Source organism: Carcharodon carcharias, chromosome 15 (assembly GCF_017639515.1).
Source record: "Carcharodon carcharias isolate sCarCar2 chromosome 15, sCarCar2.pri, whole genome shotgun sequence".
NCBI classification, from domain to species: domain Eukaryota; kingdom Metazoa; phylum Chordata; class Chondrichthyes; order Lamniformes; family Lamnidae; genus Carcharodon; species Carcharodon carcharias.
In genome coordinates this window covers 28,823,081-28,841,007 of record NC_054481.1, presented here as the reverse complement: position 1 = coordinate 28,841,007, position 17,927 = coordinate 28,823,081, and the positions used below count along the sequence as shown (strand labels likewise).

The following is a 17,927-nucleotide window of genomic DNA, read 5'->3' as shown; positions in this document are numbered from 1 at the left end:
GAGACCTTAAACCAGCTTATATTTCACCCCTCTCCTTGGATTCACCTAGTTCTGTTGAAGGGTCATGAGGACTCGAAACGTCAACTCTTTTCTTCTCCGCTGATGCTGCCAGACCTGCTGAGTTTTTCCAGGTAATTCTATTCCAAAAGGTTCAGTAGGTAAAGGCCAAAAAGACCAGGTCTTTCTCAGGTTCAATCCCTGGCTTCTCCTGAGCTGACCTCATCCCACCTGAGACACCTGCAAAGACTTAACAGTTACTATCAGTACTTCTGGGGTGGAATGGTCAAGGGGAGAGTGAAGGAAGGAGGAGTGTGCACGCATGTGGATATCAGTCCAATCAGGATTAGGCTTGGTTTTGATATTCCTTGTAGTCAATTAACCTGACATTCATAGTCCAAGCTTACAGGGGAAGAACAAGTACTTGGGTGAGCTTATGGAACCTGTGGAATCGTATCCCAAAATGAGACACCTTCTGGAAAGGAAATGCCTTTTGCAGAGGAGAGGAAAGGACAGGAGAAAACGTGATGATGGGAGGGAGAAAGAAGGAATGAGCTGGACATTAATATATGGATATTTGTTCAGAGCTACCTCATTTATTTTATGGGTAAGGGTTAGCTAATGCCAGTTGATGGGAACTGGGAAAGCTTTTTGGATTCTTTTTGCTCCAGAAGTGCATGGACCTCATCAGGTTAATCCAATTAAGTCCAGGAAAATAGTTTAACTAAATTAGGAACACAACTAGAAAATGAAGGCGATGTACAACAGGTCAGGCAGCATCTGAAAGAGAAGTATTAGTTCAGGTGGTGATTCTTCATCAGAACTGTTCAGTAAACCGTCTCCAGTAACCATTTTCTATCTGGATTTGAGACTTCCACCAACTCTTGTCTTTAACAAAATTACATTTGTCTTTTAATCTGAAAGAAGTATTTGAGGAAAAACCAGTGAAATGTTACAGCTGTAAAATTAAGATACAACACAAGCCCTGGAACCATTAAGCCCAAGGTCGCAAATTGCAGAATTGACCAACAGTGAACTACAGGTACAATATCTCAAATGTGGCAACCCTGGGATTGAGGCTGTGCCAGATTATGAATTTTGCAAGATTTTGGATCTGCCGGTTTAGGCCAAGCCGGGTCATGTGGGGTCAAGGGTTGTTTGGAGTGCAAGATAGAGCCGCACGCAAAGCAGCGAAGCCGGTAACCAAGAGATAAAAACAAAAAAACTGCGGATGCTGGAAATCCAAAACAAAAACAGAATTACCTGGAAAAACTCAGCAGGTCTGGCAGCATTGGCGGAGAAGAAAAGAGTTGACGTTTCGAGTCCTCATGACTCTCAGTTCTGTTGAAGGGTCATGAGGACTCAAACTGTCAACTTTTTTCTTCTCCGCCGATGCTGCCAGACCTGCTGAGTTTTTCCAGGTAATTCTGTTTTTGAAGCCGCTAACTAGTCTGGAGCCGCATCACGTCAATGCAGTGCCTAGCCGAATTGTCTAGCTAAGTTTTTTTAAAAATTTTACTCAATTAAAATTGATGCGGAACAATTATCTGATTTTCAAATAACTCCAGTTTTTGGACAGCCACATTTGAGACACTTGATCTGTGGTATCATTTAGAATTAATGTAAACTATTCCATTTGAATACAATGTGTTCTGGAGATATATATCATAGTTTTCTCTCTTCAAGTCATTACCAAGATTTCCTCTACTCTAATCAGGCGAGGAACACTTTAAACTTTTAGAAACCACCCATCCAACGTGTATTTATTCTAAATTTAATTTAAACTTAGAGATATCCCGGCTTTGTGCTTACAATAACCATTTCTCACATTAAATTTCAAACACAGACTCTCTACATCTGAAATTATAAAAAATTGTAAAACATCAATTTAAAGTCTAAATTAAAATATTGGACAAACACCTACTGGGCCCAGCGTCAATGCAAAATAAATTGTTACCATTTCCTTGACTATAATAGCACAGAGACTGCATGCCTCAGTACAACTTTGATGCTAATATGTAAAAACATGAGCAAACCAAAACGGAATTTGAACATTAAACAGCAAACTTCTGGAGTGTTTAAGACAGATCATGGTGCTAAACAAGATTACAATTTCATGGCCTGCTATATCAACACTATAAGTTAAACCTGAAGAAAAAAAAATGTTGGAACATAAGAAAATGGAGGAGTAAGCCATTCGACACTAGTCTGCACCACCAGTTTGATGGCTGACCTTTAACCTTAACTCAATCTTCCTGCACAATCCCCATATCCTTTAATTCCCTTCATAATATCATTCTGTCTTAAATATACCCAACAACAAAGCATCCATGGCCTAGAGGGTAGAGAATTTCAAAGATTCACATTTGTTCGAGTGAAGGTACTTCTTATCTCAACCCTAAATGGCCAGGATCGGGGAGGCAGTGGCGTAGTACTTATGTAATGCTCTGGGGACTGGGGTTCAAATCGCAACACGGCAGATAGTGAAATTTGAATTCAATAAAAATCTGGAATTAAAAGTCTAATGATGGCCATGAAATCACTGTTGATTTTCATAAAAACCCATCTGGTTCACTAATGTCCTTTCGGGAAGGGAATCTGCTGTCCTTACCTGGTCTGGCTTATATGTGACTCCAGACCCACAGGTATGTGGTTTACTCTTAAATTCCCTCTGAAATGGCCTAGTAAGCCACTCAGTTGCATCAAGCCGCTAAAAGGTCTAAAAAGAATGAAACTGGATAGACCAACTAGCATTAATCAAGGCACTGGAAACAACAATCGCAAACTCAGCCTTGTTGGCCCTGCCAAGTCTTTCTTACTAGCATCTGGGGCTTCTGCCAAAATTGGGAACTGTCTTTCAAGCAACAGTCTGACATAGTCATACTCACGGAATCATACCTTACAGATCATGTTCCAGACCACCACCTTCACCATCCCTCGTCCCTACAACCACACCAACCCCACCACCACCCCTCCCACTTCTTCCCCCCAAACTTAAACCAGCTTATATTTCACCCCTCTCCTTATATTCGCACAGTTCTGTGGAAGGCTCATGAGGACTCGAAACGTCAACTCTTTTCTTCTCCACCGATGCTGCCAGACCTGCTGCGTTTTTCCAGGTAATTCTCTTTTTGTTTTACCATCCCTGGATTTGTCCTGTTCCAAGAGTAGGACAGACCCAGCAGAGGTGGCAGTGCAGTGGTATACAGTCAGGAGGGAGGTGCCCTGGGAGTCATCAACATGAGCTCTGGACCCCATGAAGTCTCATGGCATCAGGTCAAACATGGGCAAGGAAACCTCCTGCTGATTACCATGTACTGCTCCCCTACAGCTGAATCTGTACTCCTCCATGTTGAACACCACTTGGAGGAAGCAGAGAGTAGTAAGGGCACTTGGGTGGGGGACTTCAATGTCCATCACCGAGAGTAGCTCGGTAGCACCGCTACAACTGGGTCTGTGGCAAGTCGTGTGGGAACCAAAAAGAGGGGAAAACATACTTGGCTTCATCCTCACCAACCTGCTTGCAGCAGGTGTATCTGTCCATGACAGTGTCAGGAGGAGTGACCACCACACAATCCTTGTGGAGACGAAGTCCCGACTTCATATTGAGGACAGTTGTAATTGTGGTTGTTGGAGGTCAATCATCTCAGTTCCAGGACATCATGGCAGGAGTTCCTCATCGTGTCGTGTGGCACTACAACTGTGCTAAGTGGGGCAGATTTCGAACAGGTCTAGCAACTCAAGACAGGGCATCCATGAGGCACCATGGGCCATTAGCAGCAGCAGAATTGCACTCAGCAACAATCTGTAAACTCTTGGCCTGGTATATCCCCCACTCTACCATTAACAGCAAGTCAGCGGGTCAACCCTTGTTCAATGAAGAGTGCAGGAGGGCATGCCAGGAGCAGCACCAGGCATACCTAAAAATGAGCTAGCAACCTGGTGAAGCTACAACATAGAACTACTTGTGTGCCAAACAGCATAAGCAGCATGCAATAGACAGAGCAAAGTGATTCCACAACCAACAGATCAGATCTAAACTCTGCAGTCCTGTCACATCCAGTCGAATGGCGGTGGACAATTAAACAACTCACTGGAGGAGAAGGCTCCAAAATATCCCCATCCTCAACGATGGGGGAGCCCAGCACATATAAGGCTCAAGCGTTTGCAACAATCTTCAGCCAGGAGTGCTGAGTAGATGATCCATTTCGGCCTCCTCCGGAGGTCCCTAGCATCATAGATGCCAGTCTTCAGCCAATTCAATTCACTCCATGTGATATCAAGAAACGGCTGAAGGCACCGGATACTGCAAAGGCTATGGGGCCTGACAATATTCCGGTAACAGTACTAAAGACTTGTGCTCCAGAAATGCCGTGCCCCAACCAAGCTGTTCCAGTACAGCTACAACACTGGCATCTACTCGGCTATGTGGAAAATTGCTCAGGTATGTCTTGTACACAAAAAGCAGGCCAAATCCAACCCAGCCAATTACTGCTACTCTTAATTGTCAGTAAAGTGATGGAAGGGGTCATCAACAGTGCTATCAATCAGCACTTGCTTAGCAATAACCTGCTCACTGATGCTCAGTTTGGGTTCCGCCAGGGCTACTCAGCACCTGGCCTCATTACAACCTTGGTTCAAACATTGATAAAAGAGCTGAACTCCAGAGGTGAGGTGAGTGTGACTGCCCTTGACATCAGGGCAGCATTTGATTGAGTGTGACATTGAGGAGCCCTAGCAAAACTGGAGTCAATGCAAATCGGGGGAAAACTCTTTGCTGGTTAGAGCCATACCTAGCACAAAAGAAGATGGTTGTGGTTATTGGAGGTCAATCATCTCAGTTCCAGGACATCACATCAGGAGTTCCACAGGGTAGTGTCCTGGGCCCAACCACGTCCAGTTGCTTCATCAATGACCTTCCTTCCATCATAATGTTAGAAGTGGGGATGGTCGCTGATGATTGCACAATGTTCAGCACCACTTGCGACTCCTCAGATACTGAAGTAGTCCATGTCCAACTGCAGCAAGACCTGGACAATATTCAGGCTTGGGCTGACAAGTGGCAAGTAACATTCCTGCCACACAAGTGCCAGGCAATGATCATCTCCAACATGAGAGAGTCTAATCATTGCCTCATTACCATCGCTGAATGCCTCACTCTGAACATCCTGGGGGTTACCACTGACCAGAAACTGAACTGGACTAGCCACATAAATACTGTGGCTACAAGAGCAGGTCACAGGCTGGAAATCCTATGGCAAGTAACTCACCTTCTGATTCCCCATCTACAAGGCACAATTCAGGAGCGTGGTAGAATATTCTCCACTGCCCTGGATGCGTGCACCTCTAACAACACTCAAGAAGCTTGACACCATCCAGGACAAAGTAGCCCATTTGATTGGCACCCATCCACAAACATTCACTCCCTCCACCACTGACGAACAGTGGCAGCAGTGCATCTACAAGGTGCACTGCAGGAATTTATCAAGCTTCTTCAGGCAGCACCTTCCAAACCCACAACCAATAGCATCTAGAAGGATGAGGGAAGCAGACACATGAGAGCACCATTTATCTGGAAGTTCACCTCCATGCCACTCACCACCCTGACTTTGAAATATATCGCGGTCGCTGGGTCAAAATCCTTAAATCCCCTTCTTAATAGCACTGTGGGTGTACCTACACCACATGGACTGCAGCGGTTCAAGGCGGCAGCTCACCACCACCTTCTCAAGGGCAATGAGGGATGGGCAATAAATGCTGGCCCAGCCAGCCATGTCCACATCACATGAATGAATAGAAAAAAATCAATTTTTGTGGTTGGCAAGATGTAATGAGTGGTGTGCCACAAGGATCAGTACAGGGGTCTCAACTTTTTTTTATAATTTATGTAAATGACTTGGATGAAGGGACCAAAAAGGTATGGCTGCTGAATTTGTTGATGACACAATGATAGGTAGGATAGGAAGATGTGAAGAGGACAGAAGGAGGCTACAAATGGATGTAGATAGGTTGAGTGGACAAAAGCCTGGCAAATGGAATATAATGTTGGCAAGTATGAAATTGTCTTTTTTGGCAGGAAAAATAAAAAAGGCACATGTTATCTAAATGACTCTGAGTTGCAGATGGATCCAGGTACCCTAGTGCACGAACCGCAAAAGGTTACTATGCAGGTACAGTAATTAATTAGGTAAGCTTATAGAATGTGATCGTTTATTGCAATGGAAATTGAATACAAAAGTAGGAAGATTATGCTTCGATTATAGAGGGCATTGGTGACACCACATCTGAAGTACTGTGTACAGTACTGGCCTTCTTATTTAAGGAAGTATGTAAATGCATTTGAAGCAATTCAATGAAGGTTTTGCTAAACTGATACCTGGAAAGGTTGGACAGGCTAGGCTTGTATCCACTGGAGTTTAGAAGAGTAAGAGGCGACTTGATTGAAACATATAAGATCCTGAGGGTTCTTGACAGGGTCGATGTGGAGGGGATGTTTCCTCTTGTAGGGGAATCTAGTACTAGGGGCCACTGGTTAAAAATAAAGGATCACCAATTCAGGACAGAGATGAGGAAAAATTTTTTCTATCAAAGAGTTGAGAATCTTTGGAACACTCTTCCTCAAAGGGCGGTGTAAACAGAGTCTTTGACTATTTTTAAAGCAGAGCTAGATAGATTCTTGATAAGCAAGGGGCGAAAGGTTATTGGGGATAAGTGGGAATGTGGAATTGAGGTTACGACCAGAGCTGCCATAATCTTAATGAATGACGGAGCAGGCCCGAGGAGCTGAGTGGCCTCCTCCTGCTCCTAATTCATAAGTAAGTATGTTCGTATCCCTTACCCTGAGACCACACCCCTGGTTCTGGATTCTTTAGCCAGGGGAAACTTTGTCCCAGCATCTACCCTGTGAAACCCCTCAATAAATCTTGCATTTTTCAATGAGATTATCTTTCATTTTTCTAAACTCTAGGGAATATAGGCCCATTCAACTCAATCTCTTGGAGGACAACCTTTCACCTCAGGAATCAGTCCAGTGAACTGTCATTGCACTCCCTCTAAAACAGACTCTGCTTCTCTCTCCACTAATGCAGCCTGATTTGCTGAGTATTTCTAAAGCTCCTGTTTTTATTTCAGATTTATAGTACGAGCAGTATTTTTCACTTGCTATAAATTCAACTGTTCACCAACTCATTTCATTTCTGAACTTCAAAATGCTCGTTATCTAGAATCACACTGATATCACTTTTGCATGTTACAAAGGGAACAAGTGCACATTTTGAAAATTGACAAGGGCTTTCAATATTCCCAGTTCCATACCTGTCTGTGACTGGAATGTTATTTCCTGGAATTCTACATACCAGTGAGAGGTGTGACATTTATTTAAAAAGCAGAAATTTTGTACTTGTTACATGTGTTACAATTTTAGGATTTAGAGAAAGTTAAACTGAAATTTCAAGATTCTGCTAAGCAGTGCAAAAAATTTTATTTATCTTTAACGGGATGAATCTAACTTACTCTCTGCTGCCAAATTGTGTTCATTTTGTTAGCAATATTTAGGGGTGGGGTAGGGGGTTGGGAATAAAGCCAAAGTCAAACAGGTTTTCACATAAACAACCTACGCTAGTTTTAGGAAGAAGGAATTACTTCCATTCACCACAGGCAACCAAGTAGCCATGGTATCCAACCACATGTTATTAATTACTGAATTTAATCAAGAAGAAAACTCAAAAAGGATGAAACATAATAAGTCTTCAGGACACAGGTAGTATGGGAGCAGTTATTTTAGATAAACTAAGAATAAACCAAGACTCCTGTTCAATTCCAAGTCCCTAACAACATCTTCAGCATGTATGTGAGCCCAATGAGATTTAATTAACTCATTTACTCATAGGCTGGCCCTAGGGTCAACTATATCAATTCTTGGGGCTTGGCCTAAATAGCCAAGTGGTTATGGTACTGGGCTTGTAACCCCAAGATCAAGAGTTCAAATCTCACAATGGCAAAAACCATGAAACAATGTAACTTCATCTGAATAAACAGATGGAAACGGGTTTGTACTCGAAAGAGTTACATCAATTCTTGGAATAACAGGGTCAGTTCTAATGTACCTGTAGGTATTAGCAAATATTGTCAAAAATGCAGCAGCGGATTCCACTAAGGCTGTTAATGGAGAGAAGTATTTTTGTTCAATGTAACAGTAAGCAGAGTACTGGCCACTTAACTGAAGGATGAGACCCTCAGTTCTTGGTCCTCAGACTAATTATATGCAATGCCCTTGTACACTTAATAAACTCCGTTCTTTGTTATTACAACATGATTAAATGATTTAGGTTTAATTATTTGAGGCTGTGCTCTGGGTCTCAAAGGAAGCAGCTCATTTTGAATTTAGATGGTTACCTGACCTGCAAAGAAGATTGAGTGGTCTAAGGAGTTAACATCACATCAGGTGTTTGACCAATTCACCAAGTTTCCCATGAATGGAGATTCAAAGCAGAGTGCTCACTTAGACCAACCAGAACACTATGATATTGTTCAGCCTTAGCTGGACACCTTAAAGTAGGTTAGAAACTGGAGACGTACAAAAGATCCTTCAGTATCCGATGAGTAATAATTTAAGTTAATCTTTCAAGCAGAACCTGTTGTCAAAATTCTCCATCTAAAACGTTTACCTCTTTCCTGATATTGATGGACCAACTGTGCATCGATTTTGAGTTCATTTTTCCAGCATATGCAGCTTTCTTATTTCAAAATGTGGCATTTAACAGCACCGTATTCAGTTTGCACTGATGGAAAAAATGCTAAATGTCATTTTGATGAGACTACGTACCCTGCTGTTAGCAGATTCATACATATCTCCTTCCACTTTCCGAGCATATGCCACAAGGTTTTCCATGCGACGATCCTTCAGTGCTGCTGGGTCAGGGGTTGGAAATATGGCTTGCACACTGTGGAAAATAGGATATATGTAACAATAACCAACTTCCTACTCAATTTAGCCATAGAAAGAACTTAATTTCTATAGCACCTTTCACAACCTCATGACATCCCAAGCACTTTATAAAAGTGTAGTCACTAATGTAATGTAGGAAATGCAGGAGCCAATTTACACACAAGCTTCCACAAATAGCAATAAGATAATTATCACGTAAATATTTATTGATGTTGGTTGGCTGGTTAAATATTGGCGAGGACACAGGGGAGAACTCCCTTGCTCTTTTTGGAATAGTGCTGCTCTTTTTGGAATAGTGCCAAGGGATCCTTCACCAACACCATCACCCCCATTCCAACAGGCCGGACGCTTATCACCTCTTAACCATAAACATTGAAAGTTCCACAATATTTCGATGGGAATGGTAATTGCTTGCTTGCGTAAGATCATTGCTGTAATGCATGTATTTAACATTCAACAGTGCTGCTGCTGGAGATTTTCATACAATTTCATACACCCATTCTTAATTTATATTTTACAAGCAAGTTGCACCCAACTCAGATGTTTATTATCAATTCAGTTTGACTAGAACATTAGCCCTACAATTGGCTCTACTGTAAACAGTATCTGCCATTTGCATGCAAACTGATGAACTCTGTTAATAGAGGAGGATTACAGAGTCATGTATGGCCTTGCACTGAGAGTGGAGATTTCTTGAACCTTTTTGACTAATGACAAATACTCACAGCTTATGAACCAGGTGATTGCGCAGATCCTGAGTTACATGTTCATGCCATGGTTTTCGTACAGCACTAGTGGAAGGTGCTGCTGTCGGCAACGTGCCAATGCTACCAACGTTTGTGCCATCGCTCATCATTTGACTAAAAAAAGCAAGGACACAGGTGTTATTTAAAAAGAATTCAATGATACTGCTGTTCATAAGCTCAATTTTTAGAATCATAGAATGGTTACACAACATAGAAGGTGATCATTCGGCCCTCTTGAGTTCACACCAGCTCACTACAAGAACAATTTAGCTAATCCAACTCCCCTGTCCTTTGCCTGTAACCTTACACATTTTTTATCTTCCAGTGCTTATTCAACTTCCTATCAAAAGCCACAATTGAATCAGCCTTCACCACACTCTCATAGTGTGTTCCAGGTCCTAATCTTCACTGCGAAAAAATTCTCTTTTGTCACCTTTGGTTCTCTTACCTATCAACTAAAATCTATATCTCATGGATCTCAATTCTTCTGTCAATGGGAACAGTTTATTCTTACCTACTCTGTTCAGATGAATGATTTTGAATATTTCTATCAAATCTTCTCTTAATCATTTAGCAACTGAGGAGCACACCACCAGCATCTCCAACCTATCCTCATAACTGAAGTCCGCAAGGGGCAGAGACAGAGCGTCAGGGAGTGGAAGAGCAGGCAGAGGCAGGACGCCAGAGAGCACTGGAGGGGTGAGAGGCAGGGCATCAGAGAGTGCGGGAAGGGAGAGATGCAGAGGGCCAGAGAGGGGAAAGACAGAGCGCAGGGGGAGCGGAGGAAGGGCACCAGAAAGCACGGGAGGGGGGAAAGGCAAGGCGCCAGAGGGCGCCAGGGAGGGAAGGGGCAGAGAGCCAGAGAGAACGGGGGAGGGGCAGAGGGCCAGCGAGAACGGGGGAGGGGCAGAGGGCCAGCGAGAACGGGGGAGGGGCAGAGGGCCAGAGAGAACGGGGGAGGGGCAGAGGGCCAGAAAGAATGGGGGAGGGGCAGAGGGCCAGAGAGAACGGGGGAGGGGCAGAGGGCCAGAGAGGGGAGGGGCAGAGCGCCAGAGAGGGGAGGGGCAGAGCGCCAGAGAGGGGAGGGGCAGAGCGCCAGAGAGGGGAGGGGCAGAGCGCCAGAGAGAACGGGTGAGGGGGGAGGCAGAGTGTCAGAGAGTGCTGGGGCGGGGTGGGGGAGGCAGAGCATCAGAGAGCGCAGGAGAGAGGAAAGGCAGGGCGTCAGAGAGCATAGGAGGAGAGGCAGGGCGCCAGAGAGCACAGCGGGCAGCACGGGGAGACTGTGGGTGAGGATCAGAGAGATTGCTAGGGGCATGGGGTGGCCAAGTGGCGAAGGGCACACTTCTTTTAGAAGCAGCTTTCGAACTGTAAAGCAGTCAAAATATGGAACTTTGCTGATCCAGTTCACATTTTTTTATGTCTATTGTGATACAGCAGTGACACAAACTAAATAACCTTATTATGCTGCTAGAAAGAATGAAAATCTCTTACTTTGGTGTACCAAGGGAAGGTGGAAGAGCAGAGTCAGACATCAAGTTTGACTGATCAGGGGTTGGAACACCCATCCCTCCTACCACATTCATCTGGTTCGTACCTGCTATGAGAAAGGAGTAGTCAGTAAAGCAGCTCCAATTCATAACTGAAAAGCTCAATCTTCCAGATATTTCACTGTTGTCACCCAAACAAACAGGTCAAATATTTTTCAGGAACAAAATTCATAGTCAGAAACTGAAACAAAATATTCCAAGGAACAGGAAGGAACTTTTCTCCTTGGCGGAGGGATCAATAACCAAGGGGGCATAGATTTAAGGTAAGGGGCAGGAAGTTTAGAGGGGATGTGAGGGAGAATTTTTTCACCCAGAGGGTTTTGGAAATCTGGAACTCTGCCTGAAAGGGTGGTAGAGGCAGAAACCCTCATAATATTTAAGAAGTATTTGGATGTGCACTTGCGATGCCATGGCATACAAGGCTATGGGCCTAGTGCTGGAAAACTGGATTAGAATAGTTATGTACTTGCTTGATTGGCGCAGATTCGATGGGCCAAAGGGTCTTTTTCTGTGCTGTAGACCTCTATGACTATGAATTCTATGCTATTTTAAAAATATGAAAATAATTCTTTCACTAAGCCCTCTGACATCATGTTGATATACAGCCTGCTATATGCTGGTTTATAATTTTGGGGATCTGATGGTAGTCAGGGTGGGGACAGAGGGAGGAGTTGAGGGTTTAAAGGGCTTGTGATGCTTGGGGAGAAAATTCACATAGGACAGAAAACCAGACCTTTCTCCCACCTGCAGTTATTTTAAGGCTTTTGTCTATTGTATAATTGCTGTCAAACAGTATTTTATAACCTGCCACAAAGACAGTTTAAAAAAAAACTAACTGTAGCACAGAGCAATTGGTGAGTATCCATTGGCTGCCCTCTTACACAGCCTACTGGCTGGCTATGGAGGAGCCACTAGTAAAACCTTCTTCCCTCAGCTGGAAAATGATCACTGCATGCAAGACCAGGGAATTTTTAAATGATGTAGAAAGGATTTTGTGATCCCTACTCTTGTAAATACTTTGAGCCCGTACCTCTTTGCCCTAGAGAGTAAGCAGGAAATCAATTCTGAAACCACAACCAAAGCTGCCCTTTGGCCACTTAAAAGCTCCATTATGTTAACTCAGTAACAATATGCAATTTATCCCCCTCCTTTCAGAAAAACCTGTAACCTCTGCTCAGGGATTGCTCATACTAGAAACTAAAGCAAATGTAGGGGATTGATAGCGGAAAAAAATCCTCTCCTTCCTTAGTCTGTGGTTCCAAAAAACAGAATGATTCTGCCAAGGCCACAGGTCTCCAGCCATCATTATAGGATAGAAACATGGACAGACCAGTTGAGAAAGTGACTGTTCTTGAAATCAAGGCATCATTTGACTGCATTTGGCATCAAGCAGCCCTAGTAAATGTTAGTAGGAGTCAGGGAATTGGGGAAAATGCTCCTGTGCCTGCAGTCATATCCAGCACAAAAGAAGATAGTTGAGGTTGTTGGCCATCTCAGATCCAGGAGAGTGCCCTGGGCCCAACAAACTTCAGTCTTTTTAAATAAATTACTCATGCATTCACAAGATGTATGTCACCATCTCTCTTTTGTGCTAGATATGACTCCAGGCAGAGGAGCATTTTCCCTGATCCCCTGACTCCTATTAACTTTTACTAGGGCTCCTTGATGCCAAATGCAACCTCTCAGTGTGTAGACAGTACACACTGTTACCACTTTACGTCAATGGTGAAGGGAGTGAAGGTTTAAGGTGGGGGATGGGGTGCCAATCAAGCAGGCTGCTTTGTCCTGGATGGTGTCAAGCTCCTAGATTGTTGTTGGAGCTGCACTCATCCAGACAAGTGGAAAGTATTCCATCACTCTCCCCACTTGTGCCTTGTAGATGGTGGACAGGCTCTGGGGTGTCAGGACATGAGTTAGTCATCGCAGAATAGCCAACTTCTGACCTGCTCTTATAGGTAATAGATTTATTGAAAAATCACCATGGGAGCAGTGCCAAATTGTGATGACGATATGAATAAAAGAAGTAATTCGTACCATAGTTATAGACAATCATTAAACTACAGTATTTATATGGCTGGTCCAGTTAAGTTTCTGACCAATGGCAACCCCCCAGGATGGTGATGGTGGGGGATTCTGCGATGGTCATTGAATGTCAAGGGAAGATAGTTAGATTCTCTTTTCTTGGAGATGGTCATTGCCTGGCACTTGTGGCACGCATGTGACTTGCCACTTTTCAGCCCAAACCTGAATGCTGTCCAGTGCTGCTGTACACGGACACTGATTGCTTTAGTGTGAGGAGTCATGAATGGTGCTGAACATTGTGCTATCATCAGCAAACTTCCCCACTTCTGATCTTATGATGGAGGGAAGGTCATTGATGAAACTGTTGAAGATAGTTGGGCCCAGGACACCACATGACAAACGCCTGTAGTGATGCCTTTCGGCTCAGATAATTGGCCTCCAACAATCCCAACCATCATCTTTTGTGCAGGTATGACTCCAATAGAGTTTTTCTCCTGATTTACACTGGCTTCAATTTTGCTAGGGATCTTTGATGTTACCTTTGGAATCCAGCTCTTTTGTCCATGTCTGGACCAAAATTAGAATGAGATCTGGAGCCGAGCGGTCCTAGCAAACCCAAACGGAGCACTGTTGAGGAAGTTATTGGTGAGCAGATGCTGCTTGATACCGTTGTCTGTGAACCCTTCCATCACTTTTATGATTGAGAGCAAGCTGATGGGGCAGTAACTGGTCAGATTGAGTTTATTCTTTTTTCTTTGTAGGCGGCATACTTGGACAATTTTCTAATTTATTAGGGTAGAGGCAAGTGTTGCAATTGTACTGGAATATTTTGGCCAGAGGCATGGCTGGTTCTAGAGTTCAAGTCTTCAGTGGAGCAGCCTGGATGTTATCAGGGCCCAGAGGCTTGGATGTTTCCAGTACAATCAAACATGGCTCAGTTGGTAGCACCCTCGCCTCTTAGTCACAAGGTTTCAGGTTCAAGTTGCACTCCAGGACTTGAGCACAAAAATCAAGACTAATACTTCAGTGCAGAACAAAGGGACTTCTGCTCTGTCAGAGGTGTCATCTTTTGGACGGGACAATAAACCGAGGACTCATCTGTCTACTCAGGTAGATGTAAAAGATCCCACGGCACTATTCTGGATAAGAGGTGAGTCATTCCTGGTGTGCTGGCCACTGATTCTCTCTCAAACAGGTCACTGTCACATTGCTGTTTGTGGTTTTTGCTGTGCAAGTTGGCTGCTGTGTTTCCTACATTATAACAGTGACTATTCTTCAAAAGTACTTCCTTAGCTGTAAAGTGCTTTGAGACTCTTTTGTAATGAAAAGATTTATCTAAATGCAAGACTTTTTATTTCTTGATATCCTGTGGCGTAAATCAAATTGGCTAAAGATTGGCATCTATGATGGTGGAGACCTCAGGCATAGGCTGAGGTAGATCATCCAATCAGCACTTCTGGCTGAAGATGGTTGCAAAACCTTTGGCTTTACCTTTGTACTCAGATGCTGGGCTCTCCTCCTCCCATTAGTTGTTTAATTGTCCAGCACCTTTGATCCGATTCTTTGGAGTGAGATCACAGTTCTGTCTATAGTATGCTGCTTCTGCTGTTTAGCATGCATATAGTCCTGTGTTATAGCTTCTTCATGTCGGTACCTCATTTTAGATCTGCCTGCTCTTGGCATGCTCTCCCAGATTCCTCATCAGGGGTTGATCCCCTTGCTTGAGAATAAGGGTTGAATGAGGGATATGTTATACCACAAGATTAAAGATTGTGGTGGATACAAATCCGCTACTGATGGTCCAAAACTCCTCAAAGATACCTAGTTTTGAGCTCCTGGATTTGTACTGAATCAATCCTATGTAACATAGTGGGGGTGTCACAAAACATGATAGAGGGTGTCCTCAATATGAACAAACTTTGTTTCCACAAGGACTGTGCATTGGTCACTCCTACATATTCTGTCATGGACAGATATACCTGTGAGAGGTAGATTGTTGAGGACAAGGTCAATGACGACGAGGTTAATTATCTTTCCTCCTTCATAAGACAGAACGTTCGCTGATGATTGCAATGTTTAGTTCCACCCGCATTTCCTCAGATAATGAAGCAGTCTGTGCCCACATACAGCAATGTCTGGACACCCTTCAGGCTTGGGCTAATAAGTGGCAGGTAACATTTGCGCCATTGAAGTGCCGGGCAGTGACCACTGCCAATAAGATAGAAACTAACCATCTTCCCATGACATTTAACTGCATTATTGAATCCCCTACTACCAACATCCTGAGGGGTTACTACTGACCAGAAACTTTATTGCACAAGCAGGTAGTCCACCCACCATTTGCTCACTGTGGCTGCAGTGTGTGTATCATCTACAAGATGCAGTGCAGCAACTTGCTAAGGCTTCTGTGACAACACCTACCAAACATATGGCCTCTACTGCCTAGAAGGAAAAATCCAGCAGGTATATATGAATTACTCTCCACTTGCCTGGGTGAGTGTAGCTCCATCAACACTCAACAAAACTCAAGACAAAGCAGCCCGCTTGATCAGAACCCCATCATCCACCAGTACACAGTGGTAGCAACATGTACTATCTACAAAACGTGGCAACACGCCAATGCTCTTTCAGCAGCACCTTCCAGGCCCACGACCTCTATCAGCGAGAAGAACAAGGGTAGCAGGCACATGCGAACACCACCACTTGCAAATTCCCCTTCAAACCACACAGCATCTTAACACAGAAATAAAATGCGGTTCCTTCATTGTTTCTGGGTCAAATTCTTGGAATTTCTTACTTAACTGTGGGAATATGTTTACCACACAGACTGCAGTGATTCGAGGTGGTGCACCACCACCTTCTCAAGGGCAATTAAGGATGGGTAATAAATACAGGCCTTGCCAGCAATGTCTACATTCCATGCATGACTAAAAAGAGTGCTATGCCAGTTTTGGTATATCTGAGGACAGAAAGCAATTTAAAAATGGAAAAACAAACATGTTTCTCATTAAATATTACAAGTTGTCCCCATCTTGACAAAACTGTTAGAAGATATTAGCCAACACAAAATGCTGCTGCCTCTAATACAACTGAGGAAAAATACATTTTAGTATACAATTACTTTCATCTTTTTGTTGAAGCCATGCAACTGGTAGTCTACCACTGTTCTTACCCAATGGGTTAGGTCTCATTGACTGGTGGACTTGAGGCTGTGCTGGCTGTTGGCCTTGTACCTGAGGCTGTGGTTGCGCTTGTGGCTGATTACTATAGGGCAGTCCAAGTGCGGCATATGCTCTCTGCATTGAGCTAGGATCGATAGGGTTCGAATTAGTGGATGTGCCCTGTGGACCACTTCCAACTGCACCCACTGTATTTGGTAATCCACTCGGCAGAGAACCTAATAGGGCTGTAAAATTAGATACAGTGCATTGGTATTAAGATTACTGACCAGTCATACACAACACCCATATAGAATGTAGTTGGTTTGCAAGAACATCTTACACTTTAGTGAAATGTAATACAAGTTGATAAAGCACAAATCAATGTTTTTTCACAGTGAAGTTGTTTTTGTAGAAGAGTACATTTTACACACAAATCTTTTTCCATTAACCTAATAGACACCTAAGTGATAAACACCTATGTGCTGTCACTAATCTAAGTGAAACACAGGCATGAAAAGCTGTCTTTCCATATTATCATGGTAGACAGGCCCTTTTTAACCTTGCTATAGTCATGAATTAAAATGAACTTGCATCCTCTTGGCTGTGCCCAAGCAACGTTTTTGGCTAATTTTGGGCCTCCTGCATTCCTTTGAAGAGTGAGACAAGCAGTTTCAGAAGACAACAAAAAAAAAACTGCTTCTCCTTTATAATAGCGTCATAAAGTTAGATAGCACAGAAACGGGCTCTTCGGCCCATCATGTGTGCCAGCCATCAAGCACCTACCTATTCTAATCCCATTTTCCAGCACTTGGCCCATAGCCCTGTATGCTATGGCGTTTCAAGTGCTCATCTAAAAACTTCTTAAATGTTGTGATGGTTTCTGCCTCTACCACTCCCTCAAACAATGTGTTCCAGATTCCAACCACCCTCTAGGTGAAAAAGATTTTCCTCAAATCCCCTCTAAACTTCCTGCCCCTAATCTATGCCCACTGGTTACCGACACCTTCGCTAAGGGGAAAAGCTCCTTCCTATCTACTCTATCTATGCCTCTCATAATTTTGATATACCTCTATCAAGTCCCCTCTCAGCCTTTTCTGCTATGGGAAAATAACCCTAGCCTATCCAGTCTCTCTTCATGGCTGAAATGCTCCAGCCCAGGGAACATCCTGGTGAATCTCCTCTGCACCCTCTCCAGTGCAATCACATCTTTCCTATGGTGTGGTGACCAAGACTGCACACAGTATTCCAGCTGTGGCCTAACAAGCATTTTATACAGCACCGACATATCCTCCCTGCTCTTATATACTATGCCTTGGCTAATAAAGGCAAGGATTCAATATGCCTTCTTAACCACCCTGCTACTAAGCCAATTTTGGATCCAATTTGCCAAATTGCCCTGGAGCCCATGGGCTTTTATCTTCTTGACCATTCTCCCATGCAGGACCTTGTCAAAGCCTTACTGACATCCATATAGACTACATCAACTGCACTACCTTCATCTACACAG

At 43.6% G+C, this 17,927-nt stretch overlaps 1 protein-coding gene across 5 annotated transcripts in view; it reads right to left on the bottom strand.

Moving 5' to 3' along the window:
* Positions 1-17,927, bottom strand: part of LOC121288695 (CREB-binding protein-like) — a 162,456-nt gene that overhangs the window by 86,640 nt on the left and 57,889 nt on the right. For 3 of the 5 annotated variants that reach the window (XM_041207434.1, XM_041207436.1, XM_041207438.1), the window contains 4 exons: positions 16,432-16,665; positions 11,182-11,287; positions 9,670-9,804; positions 8,822-8,939 (listed from right to left, as the gene is read on the bottom strand). In XM_041207434.1, coding sequence (XP_041063368.1) covers positions 8,822-8,939; positions 9,670-9,804; positions 11,182-11,287; positions 16,432-16,665 — 593 coding nt within the window. The remainder of the gene's footprint in view (positions 1-8,821; positions 8,940-9,669; positions 9,805-11,181; positions 11,288-16,431; positions 16,666-17,927) is intronic. The other 2 variants (XM_041207435.1, XM_041207437.1) reach the window with 1 other exon arrangement.